Genomic DNA, 16,709 nt, shown 5'->3' on the forward strand with positions numbered 1-16,709 from the left:
CAGTCCCCGGGTTACGTACAAGATAGGGACTGTAGGTTTGTTCTTAAGTTGAATTTGTATGTAAGTCGGAACTGGCGTCCAGATTCAGCCGCTGCTGAAACTGACCGCCAGTTCTGACTTACATACAGATTCAACTTAAGAGAACCCCAAGCGTCCCCAAGTCAGCTGCTGCTGAAACTGATCAGTGGCTGATTCCAGGAAGCCTGGAACAGAGCAACTCTGCCTCGGGCTTCCTGTAGTCAGCGCTGGTCAGTTTCAGCAGCGGCTGACTTGGGGACGCCTGGGGCAGAGCAGCTGGGGTGCTGCTGGGTTGCTCCAGTAGCACCGCTCCTCGCTCCTTGGCGCTACTGGAGCAACCCAGCAGCACCCCAGCTGCTCTGCCCCAGGCGTCCTGCTTCAGCCACTGCTGAAACTGACCAGCAGCGGCTGAATCAGGACCTGGGGCAGAGCAGCTGGGATGCTGCCGGGTTGGTCCAGTAGTGCCCAGAGCGGGTGCTGCAGGACCAATCGGCAGCGCCCCAGCTGCTCTGCCCCAGGGTCCACAACAAAAGCCTGGTCTGCTGGGGGGGGGGGGCACACTAGCTGCGCTCCCCCCCCCCCCCCAGCAGACCAGGGACACGGGGAGCAGAGCCGCAGCGGCAGCAGGGTGCCGCGCCTCTGAGGCTTTGCTCTGGCAAAGTCTCAGAGGCGCGGGACCCCGCCGCCGCTGCGGCTTCAGTCCCGGTGCCCCTGGTCTGCTGGAGACGGTCCCCAGCAGACTAGGGGCACCGGGACTGAAGCCGCAGCAGCGGCGGGTTCCCGCGCTTCTGAAGCTTTGCCAGAGCTCCCGGTGCCTGTGGTCTGCTGGGGACCGTCTCCCAGAGCAAAGCCTGCGTCTGCCAGAGCAAAGCCTCAGAGGCGCAGGAACCGCCGCTGCTGTGGCTTCAGTCCCGGTGCCCCTGGTCTGCTGGAGACTGTCTCCAGCAGACCAGGGGCACCGGGAGCAGCTTACGAACGGGGCTTTCTCACCCCGGAGCTCGTAGGCAGCAATCCGCCACCTCGACCTCCGGGCCGAGAGAGCCCCGTTCGTAAGTGCGGATCCGACATAAGTCGGATCCGCGTAAGTCGGGGACTGCCTGTATTTAAGTGTTTGCAAGTAATAGCAAAGAGGTGATTGTACCTTGATCTGAAGACTGTTAGTTTTCTTTCAGTTTCAACTGGACTGAAGTTATGTTGATTGGGAAGGGAATTCTATTAGAAGGGATTGAAGGGGTGTGTGCTTCTTATCCCTATGTACCTGTACCATCTTGTGGGTTATTGGACTTTTTACTTATCCTTTTCCCAGGTTTTGGCCTTATTGCCTTACTCTTTTTGTTTGGATAATCTTTTTAAGTCAGGGGTGGGTAAATACCGGCCCATCGGCCAGATCGGGTCTGCCAGGGTTAGCCCCTGCTGGGCCCCCACCACTGTATTTACTTGCATCTAAGCAGGTATGGGTGATCTCAGCTCCTGTTGGCTGCAGATTGCTGTTTCTAGCCAATGAGAGCTGCAGCAAGTGGTGTCCATCCTACTTCCTGCCTCTCCCATTTGTCGGCAGTTTGCAGCCAATGGGAGCTCTGATCATTGGTACCTGTGGAGGCACAGGTAAATAGAGCAGTTGCAGCCCACCAGGGTTTAACCCTGACAAACTGCCACCATTTTATTGCCTACCCCTGTTTTAATCCTTGAGGCTGTCTCTAAACTACATCCCTTTTCTCGAAAAAGGGATGTAGATTAGACACTTAGAAATTGCAAATGAAGCCGGGATTTAGATTTCATGTGCTTCATTTGCAAATGGTGACCATGGTTTTTTTCAAAATGGGGCTTTTTGAAAGAAAACCGGCTGTTTAGACGGGGATCGATTGAAAATAAAACCCTTTTTCTAAAGATCCTGTACACCTCATTTTTTTTCAGCAGTACAGGAACTTTCAAAAAAGGGTTTTATTTTCAATCGATCCCCATGTAAACAGCCATTTTTCTTTCGAAAAGCCCCTTTATGAAAAACATCGCGGCTGCCATTATGCAAATGAGGCATGGGAAATTTAAATCCCGGCTTAATTTGCAATTTCAAAGAGTCTAATTTACATCCCTTTTTCGAGAAAAGGGATGTAGTTTAGAGACAGCCTGAGAAGGAAATGAAAAACAGCCCAAAGAAGAGAGAGTAAATGTCCTCTGCAGTCAATAGAGTATAAACCTAGAACTCTTAATCTTTAGGGGATTACTCATTCCCCATTCTATGTTCAACCCAGTGGATCATATCTTTGTTCTTAGTTTCAAACATGAAGAACACCACTTTCTTGAGCTAACCCACATCAGTGAAAAAAAATGTTGCTTAAAAGGTTAAATTGAAAATGGTGCATAAAAACAGGATCTCATTTTCACTAACTGTGGTTGACACAGTATTATAAGAAATTGACAGCATAATAAAAAAAGGAATACTAGTTTTTAGTATATGCTTAAAACACCAACTATAATAAGAGTGATAATTCCCCATCATTACTGTGAAATATCAGGACTGTGGCTGATGTGAATGCAATAAGGCCGTACTTGTTTACCAGGAAAATAGAGACTGAGATTGGAAATGTACTGCCTCAGTTCCAGTCATATTAAACTGTCTATTTCATGACTTGAAAAAGTTACATTCTTGTACACAGGGTGAAAAATAACCTATGCTGTCCTTCTCTGCTGAAAAACAAGAGAGCACTCACTCACTGATTTGCCTCCATTGTCCTTCACTCACTAGCCATCCCCCACTGGCGTTTCACATCAAGAACAAGAAATCTGTTAGATTTGTTTCTTCAAAAGATTTTTTTTGCCACTTTGTGTATATTGTCTTCATTTCAGTTCCCAGGTAAGTATAAAAAAATCTGTCAAAAATATTGACATTTGGTACTGAACAGGCAATTGAAATGTAATTATAATCCAAAAGTGAAAAGGGAATTGAATGCTCTGCAGCACAGTGGTTGCCTTAATTTTTGTTAATGTGGCAAAGCTATATACGGGTGTCTTCGCTGCTAACTTCTCTTGAGTTAGGCTAACTTAAGTGAGAACAGCTTCGCTGTAAAAAAATACTCAAGTTGCACAGAGTAGTTGTGGTAGAAGCTGAATAGTTATGTAGTTCTGAGTAGTTCTATAATCCCTGAGGGTATGTCTACGCTGCAAAGTTAATTTGAAATAACAGCCGTTATTTTGAATTAACTTTAATGGCGTCTATACAGGCAAACCACTATTTCAAAATAAATTTGAAATAGTGGGGCGCTTCATTCGAATCTGGCAAACCTCATTCTGTGAGGAGTAACGCCAAATTCGAAATAGCTAATTCAAAATAAGCGCTGTGTAGACACTTAGTTCGAATTAGCTGGCCTCCAGCCCTTCCCAGTTTCTCCTGGTGGCCACTCTGGGCCAAACCAGGAAAGCTCTCCTCCTCTCCCCCAGCCCCGGAGCCCTTAAAGGGGTAGACTCTAGCCAGACTGCACATGCCAGATCCAGGCCTGCCAGCAGTCGCTGCCCCTGACCCAGTGGCCCCACCATGAGCCGGGCAGCCAGTGCCAACCAGCTGTCCCCCGCCCAGTCACCCAGGAGCCAGCCAGGGGTCGTAGATGCCGCGCTCCCTCGTGGACTAGTGAGGAGATCATGGACCTCACTGAGGTTTGAGGGCAGGCCCCCAATGTCCATGATCTCTGCACTAGATGGAGGAATGCGGCCGTCTATGGCCGCATAGCTGCCACCATGGCCCAGAAAGGCCACAGGCGCACCTAAGAGCAGGTGCACCTGAAAATTAAAGAGCTGCGGCAGGGGTACACCAGGGCCACTGGACCACATCCTGGGGGGTGGTGCAGTCCGTGCCACCCCGGGGAGCAGCGAGCCGGGATCGGAGGACCCTGATCAGGGTGCGGAGAAGGAGCCGCCACGCCAGCAGGATTCCTGAGCAGTCCCAGGAGAGGAGTCAGCAGGGTCATCCGGGGAGGCCACACCATGTAAGTGCCATCACTGTCCCCTTCCCAGAGGGCGGGGTGGGGAGGGAGACCTGGCACCGCGCGTGTGGGCCTTGCTTACCACGCATCATGCAGGAACCTGTGCATGTGCGAGCACGTTTCGTGCCACTCCTGGGCAGGTGGGCTCCAGCTGCCTGCCACACAGGGGCCGTGGCCTGATAGCCACACGCGTGTGTGAAGACCTGACATGCTCCTGACTCTGGGGTGGGACACAACAGGCTGCCTCCCTTCACAAGCCCCCTCTAACATCTTCCCCCCAACCTCACCCACATTATACACAGCACAGGGGCATAGGTGCTGTCTTGGGGCAGCTCCCACTTCCGGGGATAGCTGGACATTCTGACCATGGCCTCTGTGCAAGCAGAGCGGCTCTGATGGTGCAGGGTACGGTCATCCTCACCTCACAGAGGGGGGCTGTGCTTCACCCACTGTGTCCCAGGGAGAACTGACAATTTCTCTTCTTTCTCCGTAGCTGCACCAGCTGCACGTGCAGGGTGCACTATCCCTTCTGGGACGTCCTCCTGCACCCGAGGGCTCCACAGGATGACCGCAACACGGCAGGGATACCGAGAGCAGCAGCTGGGGGCCCTGCGAACCCTGACCCACATCATGGAGCAGTGGGCAGAGGAAGAATGGGAGTTCCAGAAGGAGCTGCTTGCCCAGGGTCGTGCCATCTGTACCCATCTGCAGACCTTGGTGCAGAGTGTGCTGCCTCCTGCCGCTCCAGCGCCTGCTGCCCCCCCAGCTACTATTTCTTCTCCCACTTCTCCTCCTCCTCCTCCCATCTCTCCCTCCTCAACCTCCTCACCTTTCTCCTCAATCTCCGCACCCCCTACCTCAACTTCCACACCCTCCTCCCTATCCCCCCGGGGACGCTGAGGCCCCCGTACCTGCCATGCTGGGAGACATGTAGCCTGAAGAGACTCCCACCCCTGAGCGCTGAGCTTCCTCTCCCCCTTCCTCCCCTTGCTTCCCCCTCCCAGCTCCCTCCTCCCAGTTTTCCCCCTCCCCTCTCCCACCCTCTCTCTTCCCGTCTCCCACCTCCTTTCCCCATTCTCCCCAGAGGTTCATCTCCCCCCTCCCCCGCCATTTTGTTAAATAAACAGAGTTTCTATTTTTGAAAAAAAGTGTATTTTATTTGACATTAGGAAGTGGGGGCTAGGGAGGGGTAAGTGGAAGGATGTGAGGGAGGAATGGGGCACAAGCCCCCAGTGAGGCAGACCAGGGAAACTGTTAGTGCTCCTCGGGGCGGAAGCTCTCCCGCAGGGCCCCCTGGATACTGACATTCTCCTTATGGACCTCCCGGATGGCAGCCTGCAGCAAGTGCAGCCTGGCTGATAGCAACGCATCGAGAAGATGCACCAGAGTGCCCAGGGGAAGCTCTGGCTCCCTGTAGCAGAGAGCTGTGGTGTCTCGAGTGAGGGCAAGCAGAGCACACAGAGACACAAATGCTTTGCTGTCTCTCATCAAAGTAGACAAACAAGCAGGGAAATCTGAGAATTGTCTCTCTGGGGTGCGGGTAGGATCCCTTTAAGCACAGACCTTAGATAGCGTCAGGCAGCAGCCCCACACATTAAGTCCTGACCTGGTGCCCTGCCGGAACTGGTTCCGGCCAGCCTTAGCTCCGATTCAGAGCCCACTCAGTGTGGACGCGCTATTTCGAAATAGCAAAATGCTAATTCGAATTGCATTTTGTGTGTGGATGCGTTAATTTGAATTAGCCTAATTCGAATTAACTATTTTGAATTAAGATAACTCCAATTAACGCTGTAGTGTAAACATATCCTGACTGGCTAGCCTTGAATTAAAAGCACCATCACATTCAAGTTAAGGGATTTTGTGTGAGGATGGGATTTGAATTAGGGACAACACTCACATTATGGCTTGAGTTCCCTCTTCTGCAGCAGTTGGCAAAACACAGTCTGTGGGCCGGATTTAGCCCACCAAGCCTTTGGATGTGACCTGCCGGGATCCTCAGGCAGTCTCCTTGCCTACTATAGCCTCAGACTGCTCAAAACAGCCAGCTGCTGAGGCCATGCGCGCCTCTGCATTGCATGACTGGTGGGGGAAGACTTTATGTGCTGCTCCTACCCCCAGCACAATTCTCACAGTTTCCATTGGCCGGTTTCCAGCTAATGGGAACTGCAATGACTGTGTTGGGGGTGAGGGCAGCACACAAAGTGGTCCCCTCCCCCACCTAGCAAGCAGCACACAGAGGCACATGGCCCCAGCAGTCTGGAGCTGCAGTAGGCTGGAAGCCTAAGGATCTTGCCAGGCTTCTGGCTGGGAGTCACCTAGGTAAGCACCTCCCAACCAGAGCCCCACCCCTTCCCACAACCCAGCTCCCTCACCTTCCCTTCCTGCTCTAGATCACCGCCCAAACCTCTGCACCCCTCCTGCCCCAGGTCACAACTCCCTCCCAGACCTTGCATCCTCTTCTACACTCCTCCCCAGGCCTGAATCCTCTCCTGCACCCATAACCTCCCTGAACCTACACTCCCTGCTGCACCACAATCCTCTGCCACAGGTCATAACCCAAATCCTCTGCACCCCTCTCCCAGGCCAGAATCTTCTCCTGGACCCTGCACTCCAATTGCCTCAGGATACACAACCTCCTTTTTCACCCAAACTTCCACTTAGATCCCACACCCTCTCCTGCACCCCAGTCCTCTGTCCCGAGCTCTCTTCTGAACACAACCTTTGGGCCAGACTCTGCACCTCCTCCATAGAAAAGTGCCTTCTCTGACCACTTACCAAAATCTTGAAGTGCCCTCCAACAAAAATGATTACCAACACCCCTGCTCTTCAGTTAACATCAGCCCTACTAGTTTAATTCCCTTATTTATTCCATATGCATAGGGCTTTTCCTTTGCTACTGATACCTGAAGTAGGGTGGAATCAATTGTGTGCTCCTCATGGGTTCCACTCTGTTTTTTAAACAATGGTAATAGCTGTTTCTGCACCTTAGGTCTTTGAGATAAACCTTTTTCTGCTGATTCATGGGTGTGATGTAGGTCTAGACCTGTGTTTGATCAATTCGGGTTGCAATGAGAACTTTGAGAAATAAACTGGTAATATTTTTCTTTTTCTGTTTCCGTTTGTAAGGACGTGCACTAAGATTTGTCAAATATGACTAGTGATCTTGGGTTATCCAATATTTATGTGGCCAACTTGACACACTTAAGAGGGGCTTGAATTCATAGGGCCTTGTGAAGCACATTGAGTATTAAGACCTTTTCTTGTGTGTCAAATACAAAAATCACTAATCTCTTTGAAAATCTTGGCTCAAAGGCCCAGTATGCTCAGAAGTCTAACATTCTCCCACAAAACATAAAACAAAATACAAATTTTTTGAAAATAAAGGTAGGTTTGGTGTATTACAATTTTGAAAAGAGGTTTGTTGGCAGCCAGCAAGCATTCTTTTTAGAATTCTTTCTTTCCTTACTTGTACGTTTACTTTGTTAATTTCTTTTTTAAACTCTGATACAAACTAGAATAAGAATACAATTTTACCTTTTTCTGACATACTAAAATATATAAATGAAATTCTGTGCTAATATAATGTATTTATCTTTGGAATTGTGTTTATAAGTGCTCTATATTAGATTAATTGTTACCCTGGACTTCATTGTGATGTCAATGTTAAATCTATTATGAATGACATTTTATGTCTTGTAGATTCAAAGAATGTAAAAAAGGAGAAAAATGTGAAGAATCAGCAGTCAAACAACATGTCTTTAAAAAATGGTAGGTATTAAAATTGTAAAATGATTAATCAACATAATGTTTAAATTTAAAATATTTGGATTGTGTTGTCTTAATTTCTTTTATACCTCTCAAGCTGTTACATATTACTGGGATACATAAAAGAATAGAAGCCGCTGAACCACTGCTGTTAAATTCATTAGTGGACTGTGTTTTGATATTTCATATAAAGGTGTCTTTGAAAGTGTGAAAAGATTGACATTAGCATGGTAGTTTAGCTGAGCAAAATGCCAATACTAGTTGCTTATGTAATCCCATGAACAAAAACAATGCATGGGTCTCAATTTTTTAAAGTTTTGGGTTATTGCTATTTTTTTGCCTCATCTAATCCTATCCATACATTTTCTCTGACATGTCTCCCAAAACTCTGCGTTTTCTCCCCTTTAACTAACATGTGTGCTGATCCTGAAGAGACAAGCTGCAATAAATTGGCTGAATTTTCATTAGTACTACAGAGGTAAGGAAGGTAAAATAATCTCATGCATTTGTTCCTCTGTGGAGAAAACTAGAAAGTGGATTGTTTGAGACCAAATAAAAGTTCAGAGCATTTTGATCTGCAGTTGTGTCCCATGATTTGAAATAAAAATGGATACCTTCCCTCTTACTGGAAAATGATGCTTTTTTCATCAGGGTCATGACTGATAGGGTCACGTCTGCCATTGCGAAGGAGCAGGAAAATCATTTGCTGCTGTGTGGTGCAAATGTGTGGTCCGTTTCTTAAAGCTGATCTGTTTATACTAGCTACATGTCTAAAAGGCAACAACTAGCGTTTTGAGTACATTGCTGCCACCCTTTCCTTTCCCTACCAATTAATAGAATGGTGGGGCACCCCCCGTCCCCGTCAAGAGTCATTCAGTACACGTTAGCTCTAGGGAAATTCTGTGCTAACAAATGAAAAATTCTATGCACAGTATTTTAAAATTCTTCATATTTTGTCAAAATAACACCGTATAATCACACTAGTTTCATAGAATTGGAAGGGACCTCAAGAGGTCATTAAGTCCAGCCACCTGCCCTCATGGTAGGACCAAACACTGACTAGATCATGGATTCCCAAACTGGGGGGAGTGCCCCCCTGGAGGGGCGCGAGGCGACCGTGCCTCTCTCCCCCTCCCCCCATCAAGTTTTGCTGTCCCTCTCAGTTCCTTTTTTTTTTTTTCTCAACAAATTTTGCTGCTTTTTCTTTTTTTGGCAGGTGGGGCGTGAGGGTTTTTTTCAAAAATCAAGAAGGGGGGCGTGATGCCGAAACGTTTGGGAACCACTGGTCTAGATCATCCCTGATAGATGTCTTACTAACCTGCTCTTAAATATCTCCAGTGATGGAGACTCCACAACTCCCCTAGGCAATTTATTCCAGTGTTTTTCCTAATGTCCAACCTAGCCCCCCCACTGTAATTTAAGCCCACTGCTTCTTGTCCTATCCTCAGAGGCCAAGGAGAATAATTTTCTTCCTCTTCTGTGTAATACCCTTTTAGATACTTGAAAACTGCTATCATGCCCCCTCTCAGTCTTCTCTTTTCTAAACTAAACAAGCCCAGTTTAGTTGAGTCTTCCCTCATAGGTCATGTTTTCTAGACTTTTAATCATTTTTGTTGCTTTTCTCTGGAGTTTCTCCAATTTTTCCACATCTTTCTTAAAATGTGGTGCCCACAACTGGACACACTATTCCAATTGAGGTCTAATCAGCACGCAGTAGAGCAGAAGAATTACTTTCTATGTCTTGCTCATACCATTCCTGTTGATGCATTCCAGAAACATTTTTGCTTTTTTTGCAACAGTGTTGACTAAAGTTTTACTTGTTGTCCACTATGACCCCTAAATCCGTTTTGGCAGTACTCCTTCCTAGACAATCACTTCCCATTCTGTAAGGGTACATCTACACTGCAACACTATTTCGAAATAACTAGCACTATTCCGAAATAACTGTGTAGTCCGAATCTACACAGCAGGAAGTTATTTCGAAATAGTGTCAAAATACTGTCAAGCTGAAGGACTTCTTACTCCAACTCCTGTAACCCTCATTGTATGAAGAATAAGGGAGGTTGGAGGAAGAGTGCTTTATTTCGAAATAAGCGGTGTTTAGACAATCCCTATTTTGAAATAAGCTTTTTCAAAATAAGGCACGCAGTTGATGTAGCTCAATTTGTGTAACTTATTTAGAGGGAAGCCCTGCTGTGTAGATGCACCCTATGTGTGAAATTGATCGTTCCTTCCTGAGTGGAGTGCTTTTCATTTGTCTTTTATTAAACATCATCATGTTTACCTCAGACAGTTTCTCTAGTTTGTTCAGATCATTTTGAATTTTGACCTTATCCTACAAAGCACTTGTAACCCAGCTTGGTATCATGTGCAAACTTAATAATCGTGTACACTATGTCATCACCTAATTCACTGAAGAAGATATTGAACAGAATTGGTCCCAAAACAGACCCCTGTGGAATCCCACTTGTTATGCCCTTCCAGCATTGTGAACTGTTAATAACTACTCTCTGAGAACGGTTATCCAGCCAGTTATGCACCCACCTTATAGTAGCCCCATCTAGGTTGTGTTTTCCTAGTTTATTGATAAGAAGGTGAATGTGAGACAATGTCAAATGCCTTACTAAAGTCTAGGTACATCACATCAATCGCTTCTCTCTTATCTATCAATTGCTTCTCCCTTATCCACATTGTTACAATCCTATCAAGGAAAGCTGTATGATTGGTTTGACATGCTTTGTTCTTTATAAATCCATGCTGGCTGCTACCTATCACCTTATTATTTTTCCAGATATTCGCAGATGGATTCCTTAATTACTTGCTCCATCATCTTCCTTGGCACAGAAGTTAAAATTGATCGGTGGGTAGTTTCCTGGATTGCTCTTACTTCCCTTTTTATAGATGGGCACTATTTTTGCCCTTTTCCAGTCTTCTGGAATCTTTCCCGACTTACATGACTTTTTAAAGATGATAGTTAAAAGCTCAGATACTTCCTCTATCAGTCCATTGAGTATTCTAGGATGCATTTCATCAGACCCTGGTGACTTGCCGACATCTAACTTTTCCAAGTAAATTTTAACTTGTTCTTTTATTTTATCTTCTAAATCTACCCCATTTCCACTAGCGTTCACTATGTTAGGCATCCTACCACCATCCATCTTCTTGATGAAAACCAAAAGTCCATAAGCATCTCTTCCATTTCCAAGTTTCCTGTTATTGTTTCTCCCTCTACCCTGTCCTTGGATTTCCTCTTGTTCTTAATATACTTGTAGAACATCTTCTTGTTACCCTTTATGCCCCATCTAGATTTCACTCATTTTGTGCCTTTGCCTTTCTAATCTTGTCGCTGCAATCCTGTGTTGTTTGATTATATTCATCCTTTGTAATTTGACCTAGTTTCCACTTTTTACACAACTCCTTTTTGATTTTTAGATTACACTGCTCTACAGCCAAAATGCTTCTGAATGTAGTCAAACTTTACTAATTCTGGGTCACTGAGAACAAAAATGATGATTAAAATTGTTGATTGGCTCTAGTTTTCAAGATATGCTATTGGGTCAGTATATACGACCCTTGACTTGCGAATGGCGGAGGATAAGTGACTTATAAAGGGAAGGGATCTCAATTTAAACCAGAAATGACTAAAATACATCTTTGACTGGATCTATGAATAAATCTATGACTGGGTTTGGACAGTACTTGCTTTTTAGGCAAAACAATGAATGATGCAATCTGAAGCTGGTATTGCGTCATACATGCTATGAATTACATCGTTATTCCTAGAAGTCATGGATGTTTTGCTGCATAATGGCAATGTTTTGCCATCAATTCCAGTTGGTCATGCAGTCCATGTGAAGGAAACCTATGACAACATGAAACAACTTTTGAGGTGCATAAACTATGACCAACATCAGTGGCAGCTTTGTGGCGATTTGAAGGTTGTTGCTCTCTTGCTTCGTCTACAGACTGGATACACAAAGTACTGCTGTTTTCTCTGCGAACAGGATAGTCGTGCAAGGGATTCCCACTACATCAAGATAGATTGGCCACTCCGACAGTCATTGGAGCCTGGGAGGAAAAGTGTTCAGCATCCACCACTTGTTGAATCAAGGAAGATTTTGTTACCATCCTTACACATCAAGCTGGGTCTGAAGAAGAACTTTGTCAAGGCCATGGACAAAACACAAACAGCTTTCAAGTACCTCTGTGGAAAATTTCCAAGGTTAAGTGAAGCTAAGATAAAGGAAGGTGTCTTTGTTGGTCCTCAGATTCGTGAACTTCTTCAAGGTGATGCATTTGACCATGCACTGCGTGGCAAGGAAAAGACGGCATGGAAAGCCTTCCAGTTAGTGGCAATAACTTTTCTCGGAAACAACAAGGCAGACAACTACAGGTTGTTGGTGGAAAACCTCCTCAAGGCATACAAAAGTCTTGGTTGCAACATGTCACTAAAGATACATTTTTTGCACTCTCATCTAGATTTTTTTCCACCGAACTGCGGAGCAGTGAGCGACGAGCACGGCGAGCGATTTCACCAGGACATTGCAACAATGGAGAAACGCTATCAGGGCAAATGGAGACAATCAATAATTGCAGATTATTGCTGGACAGTGACAAGAGATGCTCCATTTAATGAATACAAGAGACAAGCCAAGAAGCGCCGAGAAGACACTGATTAGGACTAAACTATGTGCATAATAGTTTTTTGCCTTTTGTTTCATAATAAATTTTATTTATATAACCCTTTTGCTTATTTTTAAAGTGTTACATAAACAGGACAGGTGAAATATTATCATGTAAAGCAACCATAAACACATGAAAAGACCTAGGTTTACAATTTATGATTAAAACTCTACTATCTACACAATATACATAGACGTAAAATGTAAAAACTTAAATATCTTGGAATCAATGTTGTTTTAATTGTCATATTTGAATTCAGCACATCAAAATACATAATAAATAGCACATTTTATCTCTGAAGCAGATGACTTCTAAAAAAATTCTAGACCAGTGTTATAAAAGATCTCCTGATTGATCCAAAGTAGTCTCCTGCCATAGTTTCTATCTTTGCTATGTAGTGGTATAGCTTGCTTTTGGGCCCCTAATAATGTTCCTCTGAAAAACTGCCAACTCTCTTCTCCTCTTAGTCTTGCTTCCCATGGGACCTTAGCTACAAACTCTGAGTTTACTAAAATCTGACTTCCTGAAATTCATTGTCTCTATTTTGCAGATCTCCTTTCTACTAGTCCTTAGAATCATGAACTCTGTGTCACTTTCTCCCAAGCTGCCTTCCACTTTCAAATTTTCAACCAGTTCCTCCCTATTTGTTAACATCAAATCAAGAACAGCTTCCCCCAGTAGCTTTCTCAACCTTCTGAAATAAAAAATTGTCTCCAATGCAGTCCAATAACTTATTTAAGTTATTTTGGTAATATATTTCAAAACACCTATCAGCAAGTTTGTCAACACAGATGAAGAAAAGATTTCCCCCCAGGAGAAGAAAGTTAAAGAAACACCCATGACAGGAGCCTTTTTTTTTTTTTCTATCCAGTGCCATCGACCCACAGAAAATATCAGTTGAGACTACACACTGGCCCCTGGAGGTTGGAGGAGGTTCAGGGCTTCGAAGGACTTGGTAGTTATATAGGACATAAACTACCCAAATATCTGTTGGGAAAGTAACATAGCAGGGCACAGATAATCCAACTAGTTCTTGGAATATATTGGAGAGAAATTATTATTTCAGAAAGCGGAGAAAGCTACTATAGGAAAGGCTGTTCTAGATTTGTTTTTAACTAAGTGAAGAGCTGGTTGAGAATTTGAAAGTGGAAGAGGCAGTTGGGTGAAAGTGATCATTAAATGAGTTCATGAGTCTAAGGAATGATAGAAGGGAGAACAGCACAAAAAAGACAATGGATTTCAACAAGGCAGACTTTAGCAAATTGAGTAATGGGCCTACCATGCATCCTTCGTCTTCCTCGTGCTTTTAATGTATTTGTGAAATGTTTTCTTGTTACACTTAATGTCTTTACATTGAGCTCGTTTTGTGTCTTGGCCTTTCTAATTTTGCCGTTACACACTTATGTTATTTATTTATATTCATACTTTTGTATTTTGACCTAGTTTCCACTTTTTGTAGCATTCTTTCCATTCTTAGATCATTCAGTATCTCCTGAATAAGCCAGGGAGGACTCTTGCCATGCTTTCTATTTTTTCTGCTCACTGAAATAGTTTGCTCTTGTGCCTCTTAATGATTTCTCTTCGGAAAAATTGCCAACCATGTTCAGTTGCTTTTCCTCCGAGACTTGCTTCCCATGGTACCTTACCTAACAACTCTCTGAATTTGCTAAAATCTATCTTGTTGAAATGCATTGTCTTTTTTGTGCTGTTCTCCCTCTATCATGGCTGGCTGGGTTGGAGGGAGGGGGGAAAAGCAGGCTGCATGGTGTGTATGTGCCAGGACATTTTACATGATTTCATTTCAAACAAAGGTGTTAATGGCTTAAGGTAACCGATTTTTTTTTAACAGAATTTTTTTGGAGTGTTGCAGATATCTAAAACTCTGATCTTAGGATTTTTTAAGAAATCATTGTTACAATATACCATGTATGTATTAGTATTGCATTAAGGCCAGATCTTTGCTATGTGGTAGAGTTCTGGCTCTTATGAGTCAGAAGTAGCAGTTACTATGTGTGATGCTAGTTTTGTAGGATGAAACCTTATTTGCAAGCTCTTTGAAACATGCATCTGTCTACAAACACTGAAATAATGTGTTAATTTGTTCTGGGATTCTAGTCTTTCAGTTGGTGACACACACAAGGTAAAAGTTTCAAATCAGGAGAACTTTTATCGATTTTTACAAGTCTCTGTTTCACCCTAACACTAAGCATTCCCCAGAGAAACTGGGGAATGCCTTTTACTCTCCTTTCCAGTGTCAGTAAATATTTTATTAGTTGTGATCTCCTTGAAATTACTATTCCTAGTTGACTCATAGATTTGTTTAGCATCTTAAAGCTGAGCTTTGTGTGGATAATATGCATTTTCATGTGTTTACTAGCCTGAGATGTTAGAAAGGATGATGATACATGTACCCCAAGAGTAGTGTTAATTTTCTTTATTTGACTTCATATTAAATATCATAAGCACTGCTCCTTGTTAGCTGTCCCTTGTTATAATATATTTTCTTTCACACATGGATTGTTTATATATAAAATTTTTTGTTTAGATTGGTGGTACACATCCACCCACTACCTCAGTATTGGTGTTGCACATGAGATATTTCAACCTGCCCAAAAGAAAATTTAACCTGCCCAAGGATAGAGGGAACACTATTGGTAAGCTATTATGCCATTACCATGCCTTCCAGTGTACATGCTGGTTTTGTTAGGGTGATCCTGCAATCCCTATTTACATAGACTCTGAGCCCCACATACGGGGTTGAATATTGCTTATGAGTCAGAACAGAGTGGCATATACTGGAAGAAGAAATGGTTACTTACTGTAAATGTGGTTCTTCTTTGAGAAGTAGCCTTGAGGAGTAGCCTTGTGGGTGCTTCACCTTAAGTGTTTGGGCACTGCAGCGCGCCCAGCTGGAAGACTTCAATAGCAGTGCTGTTGAGAGGTAGTTTGCGCATGCGCAGCACACTCCATGCGCTGGGCAGCTAATGCGCATGCGTGGGCTACGATCCCTTCTGTTCCTTCTCTGCCACCGGCAGTGTTGGTCAGAACCCGCAGTACGCTCTGCATTGAGCTCCTCCGACAGATAGGTAGCCTTTTTACCACAGACTTTAGTCAGCTTTAGCCTTAAATCGCCTTCCTTCCACTCTAAAAGAGTGGACTGCAGATAAGCAAAGGCTCCCCGCCTCCAGCTTTCCCCTTGTGGGGCTCACCCCACAGGAGCTCTTCCCTCTGCATTTTATTGATTTTTTTTTTTAAAATTGATTTTATTTGATATACTCCGTCTGAGGAAAATTGAGGAAAATTTCTTCAGGGAACCCCCCCTCCCCAGGCATAAACCAAAGCTGCCTCAGTTCAAGTGCCATCTATTTGCTGCTATTTTTCATGCCCGGAAGGGCGTTCATTTATCTCCATTGCCTGGGGGAGCACCGCGGCGTAATGCAGTGTGCTCATCAGAGAGACCTGACGGCTGGAGCACACAAAGCAAGAGAGCTAAAACTGAAATCCATCTCGCTTGAACGGCACTCTGACCAGTCCTAGACCCTGGTCCCCTACATCTCTGCTTAAACCTTCACAGGGGCAATGTCAGAGAAGGTGACTTCAGCTGCCTTAGCTGCTAGCTTGGCAACCTCTAAACAATCTAAGAGGACAGATGCAGATGCTAACAGGGAATCCCTTTCACCCAAGAAATAGCGATCCCACAAATCCAAGCCAGTTCCATCCCCTGTGGGGGCTCCAGACAAGAGCTTGCTGGGGCTGTGATCACCCACAGCACCCCGATGGTCCCAGGATTTGGCCACAATGATGAAACAGGCTAGCAAGCCTAAGCCCCCTGCGACACAATCCTGGTACCACTGGCTGTGCTGACGCTGCACTCTGCTAATGATAAAAATACTGAGCAAGTCAAAAGGCACAGAGGCACAGTATGCCACCTATGCCTCAAATTTATTTTTCTACTAAAAGTTACCTCAGTACCCACAACTCCGCTTTTCAGTACTGATGCCTCCCCAGCACCAGCCAGGTTCTCTCCAGCAACTATAATAGCTTCTGCACCTCCTTCATCTAGTGAGGAAGAAGCCGCGTCTCTCCCAAATGCCATGTCACCCAGGCATTCCTGCCCTAAGAGGATGATGCTTCAGCCACAACCCATGATACCTCAGTGACACCCCAACTAATGGCTACTACCTCCTATGCCCATGCCTCCTACTTGGCCCTACTGGGACCCCTGGGCATCTTTCAGAACACACCAGCAGCAGTATCAATACTTCATGC

General features: G+C 44.9%; 1 protein-coding gene across 4 annotated transcripts in view; it reads left to right on the top strand.

The window, feature by feature from the left end:
- Positions 1 to 16,709, top strand: part of SCML2 (Scm polycomb group protein like 2) — a 139,882-nt gene that overhangs the window by 20,942 nt on the left and 102,231 nt on the right. For 2 of the 4 annotated variants that reach the window (XM_075913888.2, XM_075913895.2), the window contains exon 3: positions 7,692 to 7,760. In XM_075913888.2, the coding sequence (XP_075770003.2) occupies positions 7,692 to 7,760 (69 nt within the window). Of the gene's footprint in view, positions 1 to 7,691; positions 7,761 to 10,384; positions 10,618 to 16,709 lie in introns of those variants that run through there. The other 2 variants (XM_006113370.4, XM_075913919.2) reach the window with 2 other exon arrangements.

This window comes from Pelodiscus sinensis, chromosome 1 (assembly GCF_052426305.1).
Source record: "Pelodiscus sinensis isolate ZL-2025 chromosome 1, ASM5242630v1, whole genome shotgun sequence".
NCBI classification, from domain to species: domain Eukaryota; kingdom Metazoa; phylum Chordata; order Testudines; family Trionychidae; genus Pelodiscus; species Pelodiscus sinensis.